At 44.1% G+C, this 27,902-nt stretch overlaps 1 protein-coding gene across 1 annotated transcript in view; it reads left to right on the plus strand.

Annotated features, from left to right (window-relative positions):
• The window catches only part of SLC25A17 (solute carrier family 25 member 17), a 329,224-nt gene that overhangs the window by 195,129 nt on the left and 106,193 nt on the right, over nt 1-27,902 (plus strand). Inside the window, exons 6-8 of the mRNA XM_069231144.1 lie at nt 7,576-7,692; nt 7,964-8,109; nt 11,792-11,887. Coding sequence (XP_069087245.1) covers nt 7,576-7,692; nt 7,964-8,109; nt 11,792-11,887 — 359 coding nt within the window. The remainder of the gene's footprint in view (nt 1-7,575; nt 7,693-7,963; nt 8,110-11,791; nt 11,888-27,902) is intronic.

Consider the following 27,902-nt stretch of genomic DNA (forward strand, 5'->3'; position numbering starts at 1 on the left):
GTCCTTCCTGGGTCCGGGCAGTGCCTTTTCCCGCCAAACGTGTTTCTTGCGTGAGCCAAGGCTTGTTGGCGGAATCCAGCCATGAAAACCAGCCTGCATTCATGTACTCGACATGGGACATCTCCTGCACCAAGCAGGACACTGCAGATGTCTTCTTTCTGACATTTCTGACTTTTTCTTCTAACCAGAGAGTTCACCTTTGCACTATCATCCGGGTTAGCAGGGGCTCCTGTTATTCCTGGACTCTTCAGCGACTCTTGGACTTGGGCCCTCATTCTGACCTTGGCGGGCGGCGGAGGCCGCCCGCCAAAGTCCCGCCGTCAGGTTACCGTTCCGCGGTCGAAAGACCGCGGCGGTAATTCTGACTTTCCCGCTGGGCTGGCGGGCGGTCGCCTTCAGACCGCCCGCCAGCCCAGCGGGAAAGAGGCTTCCACGATGAAGCCGGCTCAGAATCGAGCCGGCGGAGTGGAAGCTGTGCGACGGGTGCAGTTGCACCCGTCGCGTATTTCACTGTCTGCGCAGCAGACAGTGAAATACATGTAGGGGCCCTCTTACGGGGGCCCCTGCAATGCCCATGCCAGTGGCATGGGCACTGCAGGGGCCCCCAGGGGCCCCGCGACCCCCCCTACCGCCATCCGGATCCCGGCGGTCGGACCGCCGGGATCTGGATGGCGGTAGGGGGGGTCGGAATCCCCGCGGCGGTGCAGCAAACTGCGCCGCCGTGGAGGATTCAATGGGGCGGCGGTACACTGGCGGGAGCCCGCCAGTGGTGCCGGTCCGACCGCGGCTTTACCGCCGCGGTCGGAATCCCCATTGGAGCACCGCCGGCCTGTCGGCGGTGCTCCCGCGGTCCTCCGCCCTGGCGGTCTTTGACCGCCAGGGTCAGAATGAGGGCCTTGGTCTCCTCTCTCCACAAGTCTTCAGGTCCAGGAATTGATGGTTGGTTTCTTGCAGTCTTGCTTTGTTTTTTGCATTACTCTTTATCATGCCTTCTTAGTGTGTTTTTAGGAAACTTGCTGGACTTTACTCTTGCCCACCTTGGCTCTGGGGGTGCGGTATTTTACTTACCTTTGTTGTTTTCTTACACTCCTAACGCTCCTCTACACACTACTCTTGCCTAGGTGGGAAACCGACATTCGCATTCCACTATTTTAGTATATGGTTCGTGTTCCCCCTAGGCCCATTGCAACCTATTGTGATTTTCACTGTTTGCACTATTTTATGACTGTTTACTTACCTGATTTTGGTTACTAGCGTATATTTTGTGAATAATACTTAACTTTTAAGGGATATTAGCCTCCAAGATATATTTGGCCTTATGTCACTAAAATAAAGTACCTTTATTTTTGGTAACACTGAGTATTGTCTTTCATGTGTATGAGTACTGTGTGACTACAGTGGTATTGCAAGAGCTTTGCATTTCTCCTAGTTCAGCCTTGGCTGTTGTGTCTACAGCTACCTCTAGAAAGCTCGGCTTTTAGACACTGCCCATATTTCACTAATAAGGGATAACTGGACCTGGTATAAGGTGTAAGTACCTTTGGTACACACTACAAACCAAGCCAGCCTCCTACAATTACTGTTAAGATGACATTGTGAAGCACTGTAAAGATAACAAAATCTAGTCTCTTGCAAATGATTCTGTTAATGTTAAGCCAGCAAGCACTTCCCTTCAAACTCACAAATGTGTCCCTTGAGAGCGAAAACAGCAGTTTCAGCTCTTTTGGCCTCTGTGGTATTGGCTTATATCTGCAAAGCAACAACACAGCTCTCTACGTAGTACTGTGTCAAGTGATGCTGTTGATGTTGACGACTTGCCAAGATGCCTAGGTAGGGCTAATAATTTTATGCAATATACTCTGGTAGGGAAATGTACCTCTTTTCTATGCCCTTTGTGTTAATCTACTATATACTATATATATATATATATATATATATATATATGTTCAATGGCATATTAAGAAGAGCTACTGTGGCCCTTCGGGATTTTTTTCCATCCCCGTCGGGGCCTGGTTGGCCCGGCCACGTGTCTCTTCAAGGCTGATGGAACAGACCCCATTCCGCTTCTGTCCAAAATGCCATAGCAAGTATCCTATACAGATCAACATCTGGTCTGTAACTTGTGTTTGTCACCAGAACACAAGGAGGATACTTGTGAGGCCTGTCGAGCGTTTCGGTCCAGGAAGACACTCAGGGACCGAAGAGCAGGAAGACTGCAAATGGCGTCAGCGCCGACAGGACAAGAGCGTTTCGAGGAGGAGGAAGAAACATTCTCCACCCAGGAGTCGGACTCTGAGGAGATCGATCCCGAGGAAACGCCTAAAACCGTGAGTTAAGACGTCGAAACCAAGAACTCACGAGAAAAGCGCTAAAGCCCAGGGGATGCCACCGCCAACAGGTTTTTAACCCGAAAAGTAGGTGACCGTTCATCGGCACCGAAAAAGGGTGAGCTGGTGTCGAAGTCATCCAACTCCGGTCGAGATACCGGCACACAGCAATCTCGGGCCCGAGATAGTGGCTCAGAGAAGATTCGGCACCGAGACAGCGGCACCGAAACGGGTCGGCACCGAGAGAGCACGACGCCGAAAGTAAAACAGGTTTCGTCGGAGCCGAAAAAAGCAGCCGAAAAGGTTTTGGTACCGAAATATCCGGCCTCGGAACCGAAAACAAGTTCCTACACTGAGGAACAAGGACTGTCCACACAAATGAAGACACATAGATTTGGACAGGAATTACAGGCAATAGAGCCAGATCACACACAAAGACGGCTCTTTATTCAAAAAGATACAGGGAAGATCAGCACTCTTCCTCCAGTCAAAATGAAACGCAAGCTTGCCTTCCAAGACAAGGACAAACAGCCACAAGCAAAGGTGGCTAAACAAGTAACACCACCACCATCCCCACATCACTCTCCGCAACCATCACCGGTAGCCACTCCACCAATGATGCAATCCCCAACTCATACAGGAATGAGTCAAGATGACCCTGACGCATGGGACCTTTATGACGCACCAGTGTCAGATAATAGTCCAGAATGCTATCCAGCTAAACCATCGCCACCAGAGAATAGTACAGGCTACGCACAGGTGGTGTCAAGAGCAGCAGCATTTCATAATGTCAGCCTTCATTCAGAGCCCATTGAAGACGGCTTTCTTTTTAATACACTGTCGTCCACACACAGCCAATATCAGAGTCTTCCTATGCTACCCGGAATGCTAAAACACTCCAAACAAGTATTTGAGGAGCCTGTTAAAGGGAGAGCCATTACGCCAAGAGTAGATAAAAAATATAAACTGCCACCAACAGACCCATTGTACATTACACAACAGCTAACACCAGACTCTGTTGTAGTGGGAGCAGCGCGCAAAAGAGCCAACTCTCATACTTCAGGAGATGCACCACCTCCAGATAAAGAAAGTCAAAAATTCAATGCTGCAGGCAAAAGGGTGGCGGCCCAGGCAGCAAACCAGTGGCGTATTGCAAATTCGCAAGCTTTGCTAGCCAGATATGATAGGGCCCATTGGGATGAGATGCAACACCTTATTGAACATTTACCCAAGGAGTTCCAAAAAAGAGTGCAGCAAGTAGTAGAAGAAGGACAGGGTATCTCCAATAATCAGATACGGTCAGCAATGGATGCTGCAGACACAGCTGCTAGAACTGTCAACACAGCAGTAACAATAAGGAGACATGCATGGCTGCGTACATCAGGATTTAAACCAGAGATATAGCAAGCTGTGCTGAATATGCCATTCAACGGACAGCAGTTGTTTGGGCCGGAGGTGGACACTGCGATCGAAAAACTTAAGAAAGACACTGACACGGCCAAAGCCATGGGCGCACTCTACTCCCCACAGAGCAGAGGCACATTTCGAAAGACACAATTTCGAGGGGGGTTTCGAGGGCAAACCACAGAAGCCACAACCTCACAAACAAAGCCCACTTACCAGAGCCAGTATCAGCGGGGAGGTTTTCGGGGACAATATAGAGGGAGACAATTTCAAAGGAATAGAGGAAAGTTCCAAACTCCCAAAACTCCTCCAAACAAGCAGTGACTTCAAGGTCACAAATCCCCAACACATAACACCTGTGGGGGGGATACTAACCAAGTTTTACAAACATTGGGAGGAAATAACAACAGACACTTGGGTCTTAGCAATTATCCAGCATGGTTATTGCATAGAATTTCTCAAATTCCCTCCAAACATCCCACCGAAAACACACAATATGTCAAAACAACATATAGATCTTCTAGGACTAGAAGTTCAGGCATTGCTACAAAAAGAAGCAATAGAGTTAGTACCAAAACAACAAATAAACACAGGAGTTTAGTCCCTGTACTTTCTGATACCCAAAAAAGACAAGAGTCTGAGACCTATACTAGATCTCAGAACATTAAATACCTACATCAAATCAGATCACTTTCACATGGTTACATTACAAGACGTAATCCCACTGATCAAACAACAAGACTACATGATAACACTAGACCTAAAGGATGCATATTTCCATATACCAATACATCCTTCACACAGAAAGTACCTAAGGTTTGTATTCCAAGGGATACATTACCAATTCAAAGTGTTGCCATTCGGAATAACAACTGCACCAAGAGTTTTTACAAAATGCCTAGCAGTAGTAGCTGCACATATCAGAAGGCAGCAAATACATGTGTTCCCGTACCTAGACGATTGGTTAATCAAAACCAACACGCTAAGACGGTGTTCACAACACACAAAATATGTCATAGAAATCCTCCACAAACTAGGTTTCTCAATCAACTACACAAAGTCACACCTTCTGCCGTGTCAAACACAGCAATACTTAGGAGCAACAATCAACACAGTAAAAGGGATTGCCACTCCAAGTCCACAAAGAGTTCACACATTTCACAATGTGATACAGACCATGTATCCAAATCAAAAGATACAAGTCAAACTGGTGATGAAACTACTAGGCATGATGTCTTCATGCATAGCCATTGTCCCAAACGCAAGGTTGCACATGTGGCCCTTACAACAGGGCCTAGCATCACAATGGTCACAAGCACAGGGTCAGCTTCTAGATCTGGTGTTGATAGACCGCCAAACATACATCTCGCTTCAATGGTGGAACAGTATAAATTTAAACCAAGGGCGGCCTTTCCAAGACCCAGTGCCACAATACGTAATAACAACAGATGCTTCCATGATAGGGTGGGGAGCACACCTCAATCAACACAGCATCCAAGGACAATGGGACATACAGCAAAAACAGTTTCACATAAATCACTTAGAACTGTTAGCGGTATTTCAAGCGCTCAAAGCATTTCAACCCATGATAAGCCACAAACACATTCTTGTCAAAACAGACAACATGACAACAATGTATTACATAAACAAACAGGGAGGCACACACTCAACACAGTTGTGTCTCCTAACACAGAAAATATGGCATTGGGCGATTCACAACCACATTCGCCTAATAGCACAATTTATTCCAGGAATTCAGAACCAGTTAGCAGACAATCTCTCTCGGGATCACCAACAGATCCACGAATGGGAGATTCACCCCCAAATACTAAACACTTACTTCCAAATGTGGGGAACACCACAAATAGATCTATTTGCAACAAAGGAAAACTCAAAATGCCAAAACTTCGCATCCAGGTACCCACAAGATCAGTCTCAGGGCAATGCGTTATGGATGAGCTGGTCAGGGATATTTGCTTACGCTTTTCCCCCTCTCCCACTCCTTCCATATCTAGTAAACAAATTGAGTAAAAACAAACTCAAACTCATACTAATAGCACCGACATGGGCAAGACAACCTTGGTACACAACACTACTAGACCTCTCAGTAGTACCTCATGTCAAACTACCAAACAGACCAGATCTGTTAACACAACACAAACAACAGATCAGACATCCAAATCCAGCATAGCTGAATCTAGCAATTTGGCTCCTGAAATCCTAGAATTTGGACACTTAGACCTCACACAAGAATGTATGGAGGTCATAAGACAAGCTAGGAAACCTACCACTAGACACTGCTATGCAAATAAGTGGAAAAGATTTGTTTATTACTGCCATAATAATCAAATTCAACCCTTACACGCATCTGCCAAAGATATAGTAGGATACTTACTACAATTGCAAAAGTCAAAGCTAGCTTTCTCTTCAATAAAGATACATCTGACCGCAATTTCAGCCTACCTGCAAATTACGCACTCAACTTCATTATTTAGGATACCAGTCATAAAAGCATTTATGGAAGGCCTAAAGAGAATTATACCACCACGAACACCACCAGTTCCTTCATGGAACCTCAACATTGTCTTAACACGACTCATGGGTACACCTTTTGAGCCCATGCACTCTTGTGAAATGCAATAATTAACATGGAAAGTTGCATTTTTGATTGCCATCACATCTCTAAGAAGAGTGAGTGAAATTCAAGCATTTACCATACAAGAACCATTTATTCAAATACACAAGCATAACGTAGTTCTACGGACAAATCCAAAAATTTTACCAAAAGTGATCTCACCGTTCCACTTGAATCAAACAGTAGAATTACCAGTGTTCTTCCCACAGCCAGATTCTGTAGCTGAAAGAGCACTGCATACATTAGACATCAAAAGAGCACTAATGTACTACATTGACAGAACAAAACTAATTCGAAAAACAAAACAACTATTTATTGCTTTCCAAAAACCTCATACAGGGAATCCAATTTCTAAACAAGGCATTGCTAGATGGATAGTTAAGTGTATTCAAACCTGCTATCTTAAAGCAAAGAGAGAGCTGCCTATTACACCAAAGGCACACTCAACCAGAAAAAAAGGTGCTACCATGGCCTTTCTAGGAAATATTCCAATGAACGAAATATGTAAGGCAGCAACATGGTCTACGCCTCATACATTTACCAAACACTACTGTGTAGATGTGTTAACGGCACAACAAGCCACAGCAGGTCAAGCTGTACTACGAACATTATTTCAAACAACTTCAACTCCTACAGGCTGAACCACCGCTTTTGGGGAGATAACTGCTTACTAGTCTATGCACAGCATGTGAATCTGCAGCGACTAATACCACGAACATATGTACACTGGGTAAGTGACATTTTCCATATATATATATATATATATATATATATATATATATATATACACCTTGCAAATCTGGAATTATCCCTGCTTCAATAGACTGTTTTTTCACTTTCATGCTTTTTTGAAACTTGGTGTGTTACGTTTCAATACAAGCTTCCTCATGAGTAAAAGGTGTTGGATAAAAAGTGAACTTGTCTTTAGCAACTGGGAAGGGTTCTAGAGTAACTATAGACGGCTTTAGTATCGATGCTCAAAGATGGTCCCAGGGCTGTTTTTCAAATTTCTTTAAACTATTGTAGGTTGCACCCCCTTATTCCAGGAGTGCACACGTGTATCTATATCAGACATAAAGTACTGTTATGGGAAATTAGCTTCTGGATTTGTAGAGGTAGTTACATAGATCACCCATATGCATTGCTGTGAAAAAAAACAATTGCCCTTTTGTATAACTTTATTTTTGATCCGTCCTCTCTCTCTTGCAGGAGTGGTAAACGTGCTGCTCACCACACCTCTCTGGGTTGTGAACACACGCCTAAAATTGCAGGGGGCCAAGTTCTGGAAGGATGACATCTTGACGACCAACTACAAGGGCATCATGGGTACGATGGGAATTTGAAGCAGTTATTAAGGCATGTGTTAAACTCCTTTGTATTCCATTACAAGGATTCTCAAACAGTTCTGATTTGACCTAGTGCACCCTTACTGTTCCATTGTTGGAACCAACATGCAGCCCGGCCAGTTTACTTTCATTCTGTTCTAAAGTCTCTTGGTTTCCCAGTACAGGGACTCTGATATGGCTCTGTTGATGTATCTTCATCCAGCCTTCTTTGTTTGGTGATACCTTTAATCCATGTGTCTCCTCTCTCCCAGATGCCTTCCATCAGATTGTGCGTGATGAAGGTTTTGCAGCACTCTGGAATGGCACCATCCCATCTCTGCTGCTGGTCTTTAACCCTGCCATCCAATTCATGTTCTACGAGGGGTTGAAGCGCCAGCTGCTGACTGGACAGGCCCAGGTGAGACTGGTCAAGAATATGTGTGCAACCTGCAGTAGATAAAGGTATTGCCATTGAGAAAAGCGAGTCTGGGCAGACCTAGAGGAGGGGAAGCAGGTACAGGTGAAAATATGTCATACAAAGGTAAGAATGGGCTGAGACAGTTAGGTCGGGCGCAGGTAGGTGAGACCGGGCAGGCACAGTTGGAGGCAGACACACAGGTTACAAAGGGTAGACCCAGGTGAGGACGTACGAATGCAGGTGAGGAACAGCAGATATAGGTGATTACTGGTTAACCCAAGTCAGACCAGTGAGAGGCAGGCTAGCCAGGCACAGTTAGGGGCTGGTCTTGTACTGTAGCATTTCAATAGCGTTTTCCTACAACTTGACAAGCCTTAAGTAGCTTTCCAGTTTGAGTATATAACTACTACAATAGTAGTGCTTAGTTGAAGAATGGTGTTCATTGAAGTGGCATCTATTAGTACTTTGCTATGATGTGCGTGAGTGCCAGAGACTTTGCTGCAAACTTGGTGCAGCCACATCTAGAAGCATTTATGCATAGAGTGGCAAGTGAAGGGTATGTGGATGATACCTTTGCAGGCTTCTTTCACAAACCATTCTGGCGGATAGTCTGAGAGACACTTGCCATGAGTTTGGGAACATCAAAGTCTTTAACGCCTTTTCTCTGGCAGACACGAATAACAACAGCATCTGCATTTGATGGCCAAGCAGACATTAGTAAGGCTGTAGAAGGATTGGTGAGGCCTGGCACACACAGGTGAAGAGAGATGGGTGTAAGTTAGGGCAGATGTGCACAGTTATAAATGGGGACATGTACGTGATGTACTGTTATTGATAGATTGGTGCTGTAGCTTGGTTTCATCAACCTATGACCTACGTTTGTGTTTGTCCTCATACTAATAAATTGTATATGTTTACAAAAAGCAGGTTTTGCCGACGTTCGAAGAAGGCTGGATTAAGACCAATGAGGTGCAACTGGTGGACAGATCTTCACCAGGACTTATTTTTTTCTGTCTATGCCTATGCTCTTTGCTTACCTGTCTTGGGGGATACTTTATACTGAAATAAAGATATCCAGCAGGGATGAATATGCAACCAAATATCTAAGTGAAAACCTCAATTTTTCACTGAAACATAATTTCTTTATTACAATTGAATCAATGCAATCATAGTGTCACCAAAACACACCTACTCACCTAGAAGACTAATACACAAAATATACTACATAAACACAAATTATCTGGTTGTATACAATTACTGCACAGAAACAAAACAAATCAGCCAACAATTCCTTAGGGCACCATAATACATAAGGCATAGGCTGCTTAGCCATCCAGTGGCAGGCAGTCACACTGAGAGGTAATGACAGTTGTACAGGGAAAGTATCTTCCATCAGTGAGAGAAGTCAATCACTGGTACAAGTGTCCGATACAGTCCAAAAGTTCTTAAATCCAGTAGTTCAGAAATTCCAACAGTCACTCCTCTGAGATTACAGTCGACGTGTTTCGGCCTTAATAAATCCAGCCTCCTCAGGACAATAGAAACAGTGCCTGTATGTACAACATAGCAGGTTACCTACAAAGTTATGACGCATTTAATCAATATGCACCGCCAGGTGTGGAAAACACACACCTGTTCACCATAAAAAACACCAATGTGCAAATAGAAAAATTAATTAATTATAAAAAGTTAGAAAATTAGACTGAACCATCTTGAGAACCCATTATAATAATTTTGAGAAATGTTTTTGAAATGGACAATCCAAAAAGTATACAAACGATAAATAGGATAGCCAGAGAGCCAATATTACCACTATTATTGCAGAGGACTTTTAAAAGTTGCTACTTATGCTTCGGTGTATAAATAATTAAATAAGTAGTGTGCGTAGATCAAATAGACTAACCTTAGGGAAAATGGATAAATAAACTGCAGTGCCGCTGAATCAGTAGAAGCATCCGGCAGCTAGACATAATACTGTGTAAAACAGAAACATCAAGATGCTTATATAAAGTAAAAATCTAGGCAGGTAAGGAACTTGCAGGAAATCTCAGAGCTCAGGCTTATGTAAGCGCCTACCTCAAATGGAGCAAATCCGACCGTCTACATTCCCGGCATAGAACTTTTCAAAAAGCAGCGCTAACGAAGAGCACATTTAAATAAACAAAAAACACCATCTGGAAGCCGCTTTCGCTACGCGCACTCGTTATAAACACTGAAAAGGTGACTTAACGTATTTCACCGAAACAGGCAATAATATGGGGGCCATTTTGAAATGTCACAAAGACATTTAACAACAATTACAAAAACAGACTATAACAATGAAAAAATGTCAAATTTAAAAAACAGCTAACAAAACTCAATGCACATTCATTCCATATAGACACATGGAGAACTTTATAAAGGAACAGCCTCTTAGCATATTATTAACATTATCTGACCCATTAGTGGGCCTACTTGAGTCACATATGGGCAATTTTGGAAAGGCTCCTGATCACTACATATAAAGTGCACAGAAACAACAAATAAACAGAAAAAAAACAGAAAAAATAATTAATCAAGACATAATAAATAAATACCTCTCTGGGGACAAATTCCAGCAAGCAAAAGCAATGGGGAAGGAGCAATATAAATAAAGAAGGTATTAGACCTTAATTAAGACTTAATTAGGGCCCACATTTCAGACAGATCATTTAGCCCCTTCTTGGCCGTCCCAAATTTTTCTATCAGACGAGCTTCCATTCTATCCAAAGTGGAGGCTGTCACTCTGCCTGTTTTTGTTTTGTCAACTACATACAGAATAGACCATCTGATATCTTGTGGTCGTTGATCTTTTTCAATGTAATGATCAACCAATGGGAACCCACGGACAGCACATCTAATCCTAGACTTGTGTTATAGGATGGATGTTTTCACAGGTTGTATCGTCTGACCAATATATGTAAGCGAGCAAGGACATGTGATGCAATATATAACATGACGTGTGTTGCAATTTGAGAAACAACGTTGGTAATGTATTTTGCCGTTCAACTCTGTCTACTCTTCTCTGTATACTGACAAGCCAAGCAATTGTTGCATTGGAAGTGACCAATGATTGGAGGAAGATCTACATACTTCTCAGATCTAAACTTTTCTTAGTATTAGAACTAAACGGAGCATGTACTAAAGAGTCATAGATGTTGCGACCTCTTTTAAATGCAAACAAGGGTTTGTCTAACCCTACAGGGAGAAGTAACTTCCAGTTTCTTTCGACAATTGGGGGATACCTTAAGCAGACTTTACACTGGCATCTGTGAACGGTTCCTCCTGTGGTGCTGTTAGGTAGCCTTGCCAGCCATCTGGGTCTGGTCACAACCAGTTTTACATTCCACATGTTACTGAGAGACCCAGTAAAAGAACTGTGCCACACAGCTGCTGAACCATTTTTACATCTCAAAATACATAGAGCCTGTGTCACAAAGAGTGACACCGAACAGCGACATTGGCATAGAGCAGGAAGAAGAGACCATCTGTGATATCTTGTTTTTCTTGAGCTTTTGTGCTGATTGATGAATTTTTTTGGAACTCCTGTCTCTTTTACCCCTGTGATTGTTCCCAGGTCATGTCACCCCCCTCGTAGCATCTCTGATATGTCCTGGAATCTGTATGTCTCGGTCTTCAGCCTCTCTCTCTCTTTTTCCTGCAGCTGTCATCTATGGAAGTGTTTATAATTGGTGCAATAGCAAAGGCCATTGCTACAACATCTACATACCCCCTGCAGACTGTACAGTCCGTACTGAGGGTGAGTGTGTTTGTAAGCGATCATTAGTGTTGTGCTGTAGGGGAGCCAATGTGAGAGTAACCTAGTATTGATTTGTATAGAATATGCCTGAAAAGGACACATGGGCACACACTAGTGCGAATTACTGTATGGAGCATGCCTGGGAGGTACAGCGTTGGGTGCCTGCTATGGTGTGGTGCATGTTTAAAAGGAGAAATGTGGGTCCCTTTTCATTGTAGTTCACTTAATGGTGCACCTTTTGAGGTGAAAGGAAGGCCCATAATAAATCGTTATTCGAGATATGCATGAGTGGGACAGTCTGGGAACACACCTGTGTGGGTGTCTGCATGAAGCATGCTTTGGCCGTACAGATCGCTGTAGGTTAGATCATTTTAACATAGAGCATGGATGAAGGGGACATTTTGCACACACACTAGTGCAAATCATTTTACACAGCTTGCTTGGATTAGACACGCTGGTCTTGCATGTACATGTCTTTAATAGCATCAAGTGACAACATATATTTGTAAATGAGTCTATGTTGGTGGGCAAATGCATGGATCATTATGTGACCCTATGGTCGGAGGTTTAAAACCCAGTGAATCGCCTGTGGTCGATAAAGTAAGTACCATTTAGCTGAGTAACTATAAAATATTGTTATATTGCAAAAATAAATCCTTTGTAAATGTTCACTTTACATATACAACAAAATAGTGTCAGCAATCTTATTCTAATCTACAACTGCAAAAATTCAATATAAGGTTTGCTTAACTTGGTAATTCAAACTCAGCAAAAAGTAAGAGACATGGAGTCAGGACAACTGGCAGTAAGAATTGGGCACACAACAAAACAGGAATGGAAATCCCAAACAAACTGTGGGAAGGGGTTTGCCCTATATAGAAACTGCGAGACCCAGAATGCACATTGAGGAACCACTACGGATGATGGGAGTGTTCGAATGAAGTGAACTCACAATTGCAAAACATATTCAGCACTTTTAATTTGCCTCCGCATGAACTTTAATGTTTGTGCTTAGAAAACACGTGATATGTCAAATAATTGGTTTCTTTTTTATACAGGAAATTACACTGGGGAAACAGTTAAAAATTAATGATGAGAAGCACACAGACCAGAAATATTGTTTTGTAGTAAAATGGAAAAAGGACAACTTGTAAATGTATAAAATGGTGAGCACTGCACAAACAGTATTCCTGTGATCAAGGTTGCAAGACCTAAACGCGTAAGGGTTGTTTTTCTGTTTTTGACATATTAAAATCACTTGTAACACCACCAAGAGCGTGTTCCAACAATTGCTGTGAAGGGAAAGAACTGTGGTTTATATATATACATACACACACATATATATTTTTTTTTAAAAACCTAGTGATGGTTGAAACTAGGGAGTTATAGTTAGGTCCTAGTTTCTGTAGAATAAGTATTTTGTTTTGCTAATAACTTGGTGCTGTTTGATGAATCTTCACACAATTGAAAAAAAAAGAGTGGTCACTTTAGCTGCTATCTGGAAAGTTTCGGGGTGATCCGCTAAGCGGGGGATCAGACAAAAGGGGGTCCCAAAACCTGCCCGGGGGAGAAAAAGAATTGTGTGCGGGAGGACACCCGGCCCCTCTGCATCCCCTGGGATCGCCACCTCCCTGGGACTTAAATCAATTTTCATGCAGGGGGGGCCACATGGCCCCCCTCAGCCCCGGGGACCACCACCTCATTGGGGCTTAAATCCAGTTCAATCCGGGGGGCCACATGGCCGCCACTGCAGCCCTGGGGAACGCCACGGGGTTATTATCTAGTTGAATACAGGAGGGTGCTGTCTGCGTGGCCCCCCTTACTGCCCCGGGGCCACCACCCCCCGGGGGCTATCATCAAATTCAATGCGTGGGGCTGTATGGCCTCCCACAGCTCCTGGGACCGCCACCCGCCAGGGCTACAGTAAAAAAGTGAAGGGGGTCCGGGGACCACTAGCTCTCCGAGGCAAAGGTTGTTGGAGGAGGGCTGCGCGTCCCCATCGAGGAGTCACAGACGGCCTTGGGGACCGCCACCCTCCAGGGCCATATCCTGCTATGTCCTGGGGTGCCCACCCCTGGGTCATAGCTGTTTGCTTTTGCTTGGTGGGAGCTGACAACTCCCCCCAAGCAAAACCAAACAAAGTCTGCTTTCTGCAAGAGAGAGCTGTCAAACAGCTCTCCCTCGCATAAAGCAGAGTTCATCTATCTTCCCTGCGCGCAACTAAGCGTGCGGGGAAGACAAATGAAAACATTGCTTCTGCAAGCAGGGAGCTCATATTAAAAGCAGCTCCCTGCTTGGGGGAGCAGTACCGGTTCCCACAGGATGTGGGGAGCTGGCATGAATGCAGGGGCTTTCAGGCTTCCCGCGCAGTCCTGTCTCACACACACACACACACACACACACACACACACACACTCACACTCACACTCACACTCACACTCTCTCTCTCTCTCTCTCTCCCCCTCTCTCTCTCTCTCTGTCTCTCTCTCTCTGTCTCTCTCTCTCTCTCTCTCTGTCTCCCTCGCTCTCTCTATCCCCCCTTCTCTCTCTCTCTCTCTCTCTCTCTCTCTCTCCCCCCCCTTTCTCCCAGCCCCCCATCCCATCGTGGGATGGAAGTGAGAGATGGTCAGTGCAATGGTCTCTCCTTGCAAATACTGAAAGCATACTAAGCAGTCACCTGTCGCATAATGTTTAAGGGCTCAGACACTCAAACTGAAAGTTGAGGGTTCTAGTCCAGGTGTATCTGGGGTAATTTCCCTATTTTCGTTTCTTTTAAACTTTAAAAGTTTATGGTTCATACTAAAAAGTGATCTTACTCTTTTTAACTGACAAATACATTTTTCTTTTCAGTTTATGCAGAAATATCTCATTCTAAGGATATCCTTCATCAAAGCCTAAAAATCTGTCTATCTCTCTCCTTCGCTCTTTCTCTCTTTCAATCTCCTTCTCCTACTCACTCACCCACTCAGAGACACTCATGCACCCACTCACAGACCCACTTAGAACCTTGTGCACTCACCCTCTCACGCACCCACTCACAGACCTACTCAGACACACACATCTACTCACCCTGTCACACCCACTGAAACCCTCATGCAGCCACTCACGGTCCCACAGAGACACTGACACACCCACTAAGACACTGATTCAACCTCTCTCACACCCGACAGACATGCATCTACTCACAGACCCTCTCACACTCTGACTCACAGACCCATTGAAACTCTCACGCACCTACTCACAGGCCCACACTGACACACCCACTAACACACTGATGCACCCACTCTCACATCAAGGCACATAATCTCACCCCCAAATACACCTTCTCACTCCTATTCTCGCACCCAGAGAGACAGGCCGGGGCCAAATCCCTCCATGGGGTTGGGTGGTTAGAGGGATTGGCTGCAGGGTCTGCCAGCAGAAGACCAAAGGTTACAGGGATGTTATAGTTTGGCTCACATTTTAAACTTACCAAACCATAGAAACTCATGCCCTAAGGTAACTATTACTCATGCCCTCGCCTTAAATTATGGCACTCATGGCTTCTTTGATAATATCACTAATAAGATCAATGTAATATTTGCAGTAAAATGTTTGAGGTAAAATTTGTTCATGGCAGGGGCACGAGTTATAGTTACTTAAGATAACGCTTAACAGGTGAATTTCTATGGTTTGGTTCATTTAAAATGTGTGCCTAACTATTGCGTCCCGGTTACCGTTGTTTTTTAAGTGAATTTCTCTGTTTTTTAAAATTCTATTTAATAGCTATAACGTCCCTACTGGCAGTAAGGAGTTATAATTAGGACCTAGTTTCCATTGGAAAATGCTTTTTTTGACTTGGCAAATCTTCATGAAATTTTCCCAAAAAAGTATCTTGTTGGGTCTTGTTGGGCATGGAAAGCATCAGGATGATTCGTTGAGCAGGGGCAGAGAAAAAGGGGAGTAAACAAAAAGTACTTTTCCGTGTTAATTCCCGTAGTGATTTGAACCTAACTACAGCCCAAACCGCTGGACGGAATTACACAACATTGGGCTGGAAGGTAGCTATTGGTCTAGAAAGCCCATTATTTTTTATTTGGTGTAAATCCGTTAAGTAGTTTGTAAGATAATACATGAAAAAGAAATGTGTTTATCTGGGTGGAGCCTAAGCACAGATCTCATGGTGAGATCTGATTGGCTGTCAGCACTTCAAACAGGAAGTGCTGGCAGCCATCTTTGGACCAATATACATGATAGCACCCCATTGAATCGAATTGTAGTGAATGGCAGTTACAGTATTGGAACTTTCATAGATTCACATGTTTGAATACTTCCCTGTCGTCGAGATAGGAGTCCCTGGTCTTCTCTGCAGTGCTGCGGATTTTTGAAGAGCCCTCGGATAACTTCTGTGAAATCTTTTGAAGTGGTGCCTCAATATCTGAGCCCTCATGCTTCCTTTTGTCAGGCGTTTTTGAAACAGAGATAGAGGAAGAGGCACTGTCCTCGGCGGAGGCTGAATGGCCAGCCTTACCTTTCTGAAGTCACAAAAGCAGACAACCCTCTGTCTTATAAAGTCTTTGTAGAAAACATTCTACATATTTTGCAGTCCTTGGTCTTATGACTTGGTTATAAGCAGTAAATGCAATCCTCCTGTGGATCATCCACATATAATCTTTTCTTCAGACAGGAGGTACAGGTTCTAAAAATGCCCTTTCTTGGTGTCTCTGATACGGGAGCCAGTTTGAAGCATCAAAGAAGTAAAGAAACTTCAAATTCTAGGGAATAAGCTTCTGAGAGAAAACTTTTTGAGCAGAGTTAGACTCCTCAGCATGACGTGCGGTGGGAAATCTGAGGGAAGGCAGTTCCTCACAGGAGGTTCTATGGAGTGGGACAATGTGATTGGTTCAGTTTTGAGTTTGGGTGGGTCTATTTTATAAAATGACTGTGTTAGGTTGCTCAACTTAGGCCTAATACATGTAATGTAGGCATACATTTAGGCATATGTTATACATTCCACCGGGGACTCCCATCTCGACGATGGGGAAGTATTCAAGCATGTGAATCTATGAAAGCTTCCAATACAGGAGGACTACAGTTACAGGTAAGTAACTTATTTATTTTTGAGGGTCACAAAAATGTTAACGTATAAAGGTTGATAAAATGTAGCTACAATATAAATCATTTGTTCATTTTACCATGCTAATCTTATGAATTGTGGTGGGTTCTAAGGTGATTTTGCCCTGCGGGGATTTCATAAATCATGATTGAGAGAAAACGTTTTCTCACACTTTTCCAATAGAGGTTTTTGAAGGTGCTCCAAAAGCTAAAATGAGAGCATATTTTCTGTTAATTCACACTATCTTTCTCAGCCATATGAGGAAAAACTTCCAACAGGAGCAGCCTCTCAGTTGATACTCTTGTCTTCTACTGCAGCCTCCCAGAGTGTTATAAAGAACAATTAGAGTGCTATAAGTCTTACTTATGACAAGTGTTTTACACCTGAAGCCATCTTGACTGAACCAAACTGGTAAATCTTAAAGCATTTAATTTAGGAAGGAGCAAAGTGGGGGGCTCATTTTGTCATAGAAATTATGGTAAGTGCTGTAGAAAGAAAAATCAGGACACTTTTTAAGTGAGTTCCCCAATACCTTCCCTTTCTATTTTCTTAAAGCATTCTGACATGCAGGCTGAAACATGCACTTTCAACACCAGCAGCAGACTGCCACTTAACTTCCTGGTGATCAGTGGCTTTGCTACCATGTTCTAATGAGCAAATAGAGTGCTAACATTCTGAATTTGTGCCAAACGTGTGACACATCTGAACGCCATCTTAATGGAATCGAAGTTGAAAACTGAAAGCATTTTCTACTGAGGATATTGCAGTAAATGTAGAAATAAAGGAAATTCATACCAAGTCTCCCAAGATGGCCACCGGAAAAAAAAAGAGCCTGAATGACTAATATCACCCAAATGTAACCCAAGTATAGCCCGATGACAGAAGTGTGCAAAACACCTCAATTTTCTCTTTTTTGCAGTTTTATATAGCGCAGACTTGATCCAAAGGTATTGGAGTGCTTTACATGAGGATCAGTTAACATTTCACAAGGACACATTCATTTTAGTTTTTAGGCATGGTGAGATTAAGTGATTTGCCCAGAACCACAGGATTTTGAGCTGACGTCGAAACTCAAGCCTGGTTCACCGGTTGCAAAGTCTGCAGTTCTGAAGGTGGCGCCACATTCTCTCCCCTAAGTGAAACATATAATCAAGTGATCAACTCGATTAAAAAAAACATAAAGATAGCAAATAATTTGAAAGTGCTTTGTCAATATTTGAGAACTCAGACAATATGTCCTCATAGAGCACTAACCTTAATTTCTACGGAAATAAGACCCTCTCATTCTCATAATTTCTTAAGGAAATTCTTTAGGCATTAATTTTGATTACATCAAGATGACGTCAGACGTGCCACACTTTTTAAATAAATATAGAATGTGAGCAATCTGGTTGTTCATTAGAATACTGTGAGGAGACAGCAGTCAGCGGCATGAACTTGGATAATTGAGGGTCCGGAGGAGGTTGAAGAGGCAACAAGTTGATCACGCTGAGCAGGAGGGAGGGTTAGTGGCAGCACAATGAACCATGGAGGTCAGGAGGAAGGGGGAGCAGGGGCAACAAACCAACCATGCAGGACAGACAAAAATGGCTGTGGCATTATAGCAGACTATGAGGGCAGAAAAAAGAGGCAGTGGCAGTACAGCCATACATGCTAACAGACTGGATTCAGGCAGGAGACTTCAGATGTTGTAAACCCAAATGGGATTTATTTTATCTGAATCCTGTGTACAATTTCCTCTTTTGCAATGTAAGTCTGTGGAAAAAATCAGTTCCTCAGGTTTAAAATAAATTAAAATCTCCCTCTTACCCAGTTCAAAATGTTTGCAAGTATAGTACATTGGATCATGGAAGGCTGGAGGAATGGGGTTAGGAAATGGACTCGGCTAACAGAGGATAGGAGAGAGATAGGCAGGGGCACCAGACTGACCCTACAGGGCAGGTTTCAGGGATTGCAGCAACACAATACACCACACAGGGCAAGCAGGAAGGCAGTGCAGCACAACAAACCATGTAAAGCAATACGGAGGGGACAGGGCCATGCACATGGACATCAGAGAGCAGCGGGTAAAGAAGCAGGGGCATCAAGCTGACCATTCGGACAAACAGGAGGGACAGTTGCAGCATAACGGACCATGAAGGTCAGGAGGGAGGGGGCAGGGGCAGGACAGCAGACCAGACATGTTAGGAGGGAGGGGATAGGGGCCTGCAAATGGAAAACGGAGGGCAGTGGGCAAAGGGACAGGGCAGGAGCAGCAAGGTGACCATGGAGGGCAGGTGGGAGGGGCACTGGAATCATAACACACCAATTGGGCAACAGAGGGCAGGGATATCAAGCTAAATGAAGGGCAGTGGCAGTATGTCGGACCATGCAGGGCAGGAGGGAAGGGAGCTGCTGCATGGACCCGGACAACAGAAGGTGGATGAGGCAGCAAGCTAACTGTTCAGGGCAGGCGGGACGGTCAGTGCCAGAACAACGGCCACACAGGGCTGTAATGAGGGAGAGTGGGCATCGACGTGGACAATATATGGCATAGAGGAGGGGGGCCGGAGCAGCAAGCTGGGGTTTGGGTGGGGACTGTTGCAGGTTAAAGAAGAACTTAAAAATGGGGAAAAAATGACATTCTTCTGTCGCAATGAAAAGACAGCCCTTTTCTGCTGACAGGGAGAGCAACCCTGCTCACACAGACAGGCAGCTGGTCTCAAATCGCTTTGGTACAGACACCATTTTTTATACAATATTATACAATGCTTTCTTACAAGACAGTAACTGCTTGACTGTCCAGTCATGGATTGAAACAGAAAAACATTTGAACACCTGCGACCCATAACCCCTTAACTCTAAGCTAATCTTTTACACATTCTTCACTTGTGACTTTAACAATTATCGACCAAATAAACCATTCTTCACTCTTGAATACATACATTTCTACAGCATATACAATCTTAATACATTGTGTGCCTTATCATGGTAACTCTAAGACCCCCTTGTAGTCTGAACTGATTAGATGTCCTGTACTCATTGTCTAATAGGGTTTACAGTCTATTTGGAAACACAAAGTATGTGCCAGTGACCCTGTATGCCTAAAATTGTAAATACGTACATGTTTGCTAAATACAAGTTAGCTTTTAACTGCAGTATTTTCAGGTTTTTTATTTCAGTGTCCTCAAATGAACTTTTCACCTTATTCCAGTCAGTATTGGATTTGGGCCTGCAGTGTTTTTATGTCATACATATGCGAAGCACTTTAAGGCAATGTCCGTTGCATTATATTTTCATGTGCGTTTTCTACGTTTCCTGTAACATTCCCCCCTCTAGTTGATACTTCAACTATTGAATCCAAGCCTTGATCTTCATTTGGCACTACGTGATACACAGTAACCTGAGAATCTACCATACTTTTTTTTTGTCCTAATTCGAAACTTCACTCCCACCTTAGCACCTACTCTTTTACAACATGCTAGAATCAACTGTATAACACAATATATTAATAATAATTGTACAATAGATGGAATCAAAGCTCCGAGCAGTCCCGACATCCAAGATGGCAGTAATGTCAACCACCCACTAAACCAATTATTTGGGGCACCTCCTTCATCTACCATTTTTTTGGGGGGTAGATTGTGCAATGTCTGTATCACTTCTGATAAAGTTCCATGCAAGCGGTCCTGTCGAGAGGTCGGTCTAGGCGCAGAGCGAGCGCCCGCCTTTGATGCAAGTCTGACTATAAGGGGACGCTCCCTCTCCAGGACACCAGAGGCTAGTAGCCTCTAGTGATAGGGTCCCCCCAGGTATTCCCTTGGCAAGGTAGGCCCCCCGCCCGTTCGGGTGATATTTATTATTATATTTCTTGATTACTAATAATTACTTAGCATGTATAGCAGGGATCCTTCGCCCTGATGAATGCCCTGAGACCCTCCAGCTCCTCGTTGTGGGCAGAAATATGTCGGCTTTTTCCATTTAGATAGGAGACCCAGTGAGTCATTGCTCTCACTTGGTGTCCCAGTCTTCTTTTTAATCACACCAGACAGAACCTTCTATTAAAATACACACACTGGTATCTGTTTAGGTGTTTTTATTTCCTAGTCTAACTGGATCCCCTTTTCCAGAACCAGAATTGATTTACGCACTCCCTCCTGTTCCTTTAACAGGGAGGTTGAGTCCGCCCAGGTGGCACTGCCCTACCTGGGTGGGGCTAGGTGGTCATATGATGAAGCATGACACCATTGAGTGTGTGAGACCACCTAGTCCGTAAAGGAAATTCCCCTTTTTTCATCCCACACACCAGAATCCACTGTTGTCCCACCTCCAGTTGAGGTTTACGAGGGGCATAGTGCTACAAATGTTACACTACTGACCTGCCCCCGGTACAAGAACCCCGTACTCTCATTTGTGTTTTTGTGTAGACTTCTGGGAGTTGAGTACGGTTGTGTTCTCCATCTATCCCCCCACTCCCAATTTCTCTCTCTGTGTGTTTCGAAAGTTCCATTATCTGCATTGTGTGCTGGAATAAAGGTACGACACACTGTTCCTCTTAATTTAAATATTCTTCCTTGCATGGCCGTCATAAGGTCACGAACGTAGCGGTGCTGTATCACCCTTATCCTCATCACACGCTGCTCTTTCCTAACAGTGTTGAACCTATCCTTGTTAGTCTTAAGAAGTTTCCATCAGGCTATCTTCAACCATTGATCTGTTGCTTTGGCCTGAACATACTGCAGAATACTTCCAAAAAATATCTGTGATTGAACATGATACTCCTGAGGAATGTCACTCCAAGTACTTGTACCCTAATACTCTGCAGTTCTTTTCCTTCGATTATGGTGCAGCAAGGCCGTTGGATGGCTCATGGGGTGTTCAAGCAAATTTGTCAGATGAATTCCAGGAATAATCAAAACCGGAGAGTGCAAAGTCACAATGGAGTAGAGGCCAGCACGTGGGAATACAGTAGTCCTCCACACTGCCAGTAATAGTCAGTGAGGTTGGAGTTGCCCCCCCTGCATGTCGCTGTTATTTGTTGTAATCTTACAACTAATTATTTGGGCCACATCAACAGTGCTGTTTCTTCTGAAGCATGAAGAAACAGAAGTTAGTCTAATGACAGTCTGAGGATTCACTGTTCTGTTGATTGATGCGTAATATCTTCATCCCAGATACGTGTACACTTCCCTATCGCATCCTGACTAACACCAATACCTTACCAAAATGATATATCTCTACAAGGAAATTTGATATCAGGAATGATATTGACCGTGGGCAATCACTGAGGCGATAACTCTAAATCCTGGCCTACAGACATAGGGGGTTATTCTAACTTTGGAGGAGTGTTAATCCGTCCCAAAAGTGACGGTAAAGTGACGGATATACCACCAGCCGTATTACGAGGTCCATAGGATATAATGGACTCGTAATACGGCTGGTGGTAAATCCGTCACTTTTCCGTCACTTTTGGGACGGATTAACACCTCCTCCAAAGTTAGAATAACCCCCATAATCTGGGGGGAAAAGGATGTACTAAATAAGTGTTACACTCAGTGGGCGGGCGAGTTACTCATGCAAAACCTAGATCTAGGACCATTTAAATCCATCTGCAGTAGTAGGACAACGTGACTCCTTCATGCGTAATATCTCTTCTTTGATGTCCTGTCTGTCTGTGAGAATGTGCGACACTTCTGCTAAAGAATCATATGTTTTGGCTTTAACTAAGAAGCGTGCTACTTTAACATGTGTCAACTGCATATGAGCCTTAATCCTACATAAATAAAGATGTAATAAATGTAAGGCTGTACCTAGGGACCCTTCTCTTGTTAAATATAGCCTATCTCATCCAGTAGCATGAGGAATTAGGGATCCCACAAAACAAGACTCATTAGTATTTTCCGAACCTATGTCTAACATATGCCGATACCACATATTTTCTAACAAGTGAGTATCGGCAATACCGGTCACATTAGTAAAATAAGAAAGTCCCCTCCGAACATATAAAATATTATGACTAAAGAACTAATTGTTGTAGAAAAATAGAACGGATAGCATTGAGAGACTAAAGAGAAACAAATAAATCAAAAATACATATCTTTTGTGATATTCTTTCAAAAAAGAATTGTCCAAATGCAGAGGTGGTGGAGAGCATTTTTACAATGACAATCTCTCCCCCCCCGTTGTCCCATTTACATTGTTCATAAGTCTTAATGAGATGCAGGACTTAGATGTATGTGAGTGTGGCAAATCCAGGATTTTCTGCCATCCACCTTGAGGTTGATAGGGGTCCATGGAAGCTTGGCTCTCTCCATTTATGAATGAAATTTGTCACAAAAACTTTGACTCCTATGTGTACAACTGGGAGGTGGACTTCAACATTAGCGCACTTCTCCTTTTCCTTAGTTACCTGTTTAGAAATGAACTTTGCGATTTTCAGAAAGATACACATGCATTTCATCATTTAGAATTTCTGCAGAGCTTTCTCCCTGTACATTACTTCTGGTGGCAGGGACTTACGCATTTATAAATCTCCCTGTCACTATCTGATTGGGCGTCAAGTAATGAACAGAACTAGGTGTATTCCTAAGGGAAAATCGTGTCAATGGTAGGCAATATAGCCATTTCTTATGCAGTGTAGCACATACCTTACTGATCTTACTCTTCAAAAGCCTGTTTAGGCACTCAACAATGCCATTACTTTGAGGGTGGTACACAGAGGACAACTTATGCTTTATCACTAACTGTGTTGTAATATACATTAATATTATGTTGACAAAATGGGTGCCATTGTCAGATCTTATCCCATCTGTAATTCCCCATTGTGGAATTACTTCCTGAATTAGAAAGGTAGCTGCTGATTTAGCATCACAGTGAATGTGTTCTCCTGCTTCAGTCCATCAGGAAAAAGTGCAGACCATAGCTATATAAACCTACCTGTCCACAAAGTCCATGTGAAGAGCTTTAAAGGGTTCTTGTGGTCGTGAAATGGTGGAATTTATTACTTTCAGTGTGGGATTAGAAGGATACTGCTGGCATACAATGCACTTATAAAGGTACATAGTAAGTATGTCGTGCAGATTAGGAACAAACCAGTCATGTTGTCTTTGCATAGACAAATGATATCTTGAAGTATGAGCTGGTAAATGCAACTGATCAAGAGCATTTATAAGTAAGACCTGTGGCATCACTGGGCTTACCTGTAGGTAGTTGTCTATGTATTAGGTAGTTCCCTGACTGGGTACATCCTCTGTCCTCTGATAACTGTTTTTTAAGTTGATGAGCAGCTTCCTGCAGTTCGCTGTGAATGCGCTGTCTCAACAAAATGTGGCATATCATTGACTGTGATAGAATTAGATTCAGACTCTGGCGGTGAGGCAGTCTGACCTACCAAGACAGGGACATGTTGTGATGCCACTGGCACAAGTGGGAGGTGCGCCTAGGTGCATCTTTAGCTGCCCAATCTGCTAGTGCATTATCCCAAGGCACAAAATCCTGTCCACTGGTATGTGCTGCGCACTTCACAACTGCCACCACCTGCGATAGTACAAGTGCCTTTATTAGGGCTTCTAAGAGTTTTCTGTGCATAACAGGGCTTCCATCTGACTTAAGAAAAGCTCTCCTCCTCCATCTCATGATGCTGGAATGTACGATTTTCGGGCAGTGATCTGTGTGACGGGTGCAGCTGCACCCGCCGCACAGAGGCATTGGTGGCGGCTTCATGTGGAGCCGCCATCAATGTCCCAGCCAGGCCTTCCGTGTTCCGCCCGCCGGCCCACAGGAATGTTCCTAATACGGCCGGCAGGGATCCGGGGACGCTGGTGGTCAGTGTTTTGACCGTCAGCATGAACACAGCGGTTTTTACCGCCGTGTTCATAATGAGGACCATAGTGTCCTTGCTACACTGGTGCTTGGTAGTACTACAAATCAGTATGTCATGACATATTGCAACAAGGTACTGTCGCACTGAAAATTTGACCAGTCGTTTTTTACCACTCTGTTAAAAATACTCAAGGACTCATAGGCCCTCATTCTGACCTTGGCGGGCGGCGGAGGCCGCCCGCCAAAGTCCCGCCGTCAGGTTACCGTTCCGCGGTCGAAAGACCGCGGCGGTAATTCTGACTTTCCCGCTGGGCTGGCGGGCGGTCGCCTTCAGACCGCCAGCCAGCCCAGCGGGAAAGAGGCTTCCACGATGAACCCGGCTTGGAATCGAGCCGGCGGAGTGGAAGCTGTGCGACGGGTGCAGTTGCACCCGTCGCGTATTTCACTGTCTGCGCAGCAGACAGTGAAATACATGTAGGGGCCCTCTTACGGGGGCCCCTGCAATGCCCATGCCAGTGGCATGGGCACTGCAGGGGCCCCCAGGGGCCCCGCGACCCCCCCCTACCGCCATCCGGATCTCGGCGGTCCGACCGCCGGGATCTGGATGGCGGTAGGGGGGGTCGGAATCCCCGCGGCGGTGCAGCAAGCTGCGCCGCCGCGGAGGATTCAATGGGGCGGCGGTACACTGGCGGGACCCCGCCAGTGGTGCCGGTCCGACCGCGGCTTTACCGCCGCGGTCGGAATCCCCATTGGAGCACCGCCGGCCTGTCGGCGGTGCTCCCGCGGTCCTCCGCCCTGGCGGTCAAAGACCGCCAGGGTCAGAATGACCACCATAATGCTTTGGGGACAAATGAGAATACAGATACTGAGTCCCTCGATAAGGGAATGCTGCCAAATAGTGACTCTCTGGTTGGAGAGGGATGTTAAAGAAGCAGTCTTCAGATCAATAATGGAAACGTACTTAGCATCCTGAGAAATATTTGTCAGGATGATAAATGGATCAGGAACTACTGGAAATTGCTTTTCTCAGGTATAGAAGAAGGGGCGGAGCTTATTAATATCAGGATATTTATGATCAGTCTTCTACGCAATGCTTTTCCAGAGCTCACAAAATGGGATTGGGAGGCAGAAATTCAAATGGTCCATAAATTCCCACTGATTAGACGAGCGAGAGAACACAATCCTGAATTTAAACATCCAAGTGCCATATTCGTTTTCTTTGGTAACTATCTGTTAAGACAAGCTGCCTTTGAAAAGGCCCGCCTGGATGTCCCACGTTGTACTGACAACCTTACCTTTTTTACCCAACCAGATTACTGCCATGTTACTGTAGAGCGCAGATGGAGGCTGCAACAACTGATTAAGCCTTATCAGGACATAGGGGGAGGCCTTTTTGTTGGCCTCAGCACAGTTGAAGATAATAATCAAGGGGAAAATTAGAGTATTTACGTCCGAGATTCAAGCAAAGGAGTATCTGAATGAACTGAATTTACAGAATCCATTGAAACCTGAGCAGAGACAAAGAACCCTAATTTGCAATGAGGAAGGGTGTTAACACATTTGGTGGGAGCACAGCCCGATCGGGGGGAGGGGGGCTGTGGACAGCAGTTAGGGAGACCATCATTCAGGCCGGTGGGGGTCTGATTGCTCCAATGGTTGGGGGGGTTGGGGAGGGGAGGGTTGCAGTGGAAGGGTGGGGGAGACAAGGGGGTAGGGTTGGGACAGATGGCAGTCATTAAAAAAGAAAAAGGATGAACGGGAATTTACTATTGCAGGGGATGAAGAGGGATGAGGAAATTGCAAAGGAGAAAAGGTAAAGAACAAAAGACAAAGAATGCGGAAGTGCCATGTATGGTATAAGAAGGTGGTAGCCAGAAATGGTAAAATGTTTACGACTATTTAAAACTATATGTGCCTAAGGGTAATAGATGAGAGGCGATGGGTAAATGGCTAAGATGTGAATTGCATTTATAAATTTATGTGTGGTAAATAACCCCCAGAAAAGGCGAAAAATTGCTGAAGATTTGAAAACACTAAGGGCAGATATATATACTTCCTGCAGGAGACACATGTGGAGTATTGCAGTAGATCTATCTTAGATTCCTTAGGGATGAAGGTAGTGATATGCACCGAACAGAATGTTAAGACCAAAGGGGTTGCTATACTAGCTGGCAGTAGGAAATATAAGTTCACAAAATGGATTGCAGATAAATACGGAAGATGGGTTTTGGCAGAGTGTCATCATAGTAAAGGATGTATTACCTTATTCTCCCTTTATGGCACAGTGATGGATGATCCATCGGTGTTAGATTTTATATTAGTAGAGTTAGTGGAGTGGCCAGCCCCCTATATAGTATGTGGAGATTTGAATTTTGATGGCCCTTGGGATAGTCTAAAAGATCTAATGGGTACCAGTCCCAATAGATATTATGGACGTAAACCTAGAGTATATAAAGCTCTCTGTAGTTTGCAAAAAGTAATAGAATTGGTGGATGTTTGGCCAAAACTTTGTGCACCAGACCCTAGGTACACGTACTATTCAGTTCCACATGTAAAATTGGCCCGATTAGACTACTTTTTTATTTACCCCGAATTGTTAACAGGGGCATGTATGGAAATATATCCACAGTTTATGTCAGACCATAATCCGCTAATATTAGAAATAAATATGGAGAGCTTTAAATGTAATAGGAGGGGGTGTACCTTCAAGAGAGGGTTTCTTAATGATACAGAATACCAACACCATGTGAACATATGGCTGAAGGAATTTCTTGAAATTAATAGGGGGACTGCTCCAGTGGAGATTGTATGGGACACTTTAAAGGCAGGGATACGAGGAAAAACTTTGAGTTTCAGTCTTAGAAGGCAGAGGCATACCCAAAGTCAGATTAAGGAAGCATATTTAAAGCTCAAAGAGGCAGAAAGTCAACTTACCTTAGTTATTGAGGGGGGCATGGAGGTGAATACTGTCTTACAGAAGATTGGTATTGCAAATGCAGCAATTAATGAGACCTAAGCAAAAAAAAGTGGTGGAAAGATACCTCTCAAGGTGCTCTGAATGTTGCGAATATAGTGAGAAGGCAGGCTGCCTATTGGCGGTACGGGATGCCATAAGGCAGC

Source organism: Pleurodeles waltl, chromosome 4_2, assembly GCF_031143425.1.
Source record: "Pleurodeles waltl isolate 20211129_DDA chromosome 4_2, aPleWal1.hap1.20221129, whole genome shotgun sequence".
In the NCBI taxonomy this organism is placed as follows: Eukaryota; Metazoa; Chordata; class Amphibia; order Caudata; family Salamandridae; genus Pleurodeles; species Pleurodeles waltl.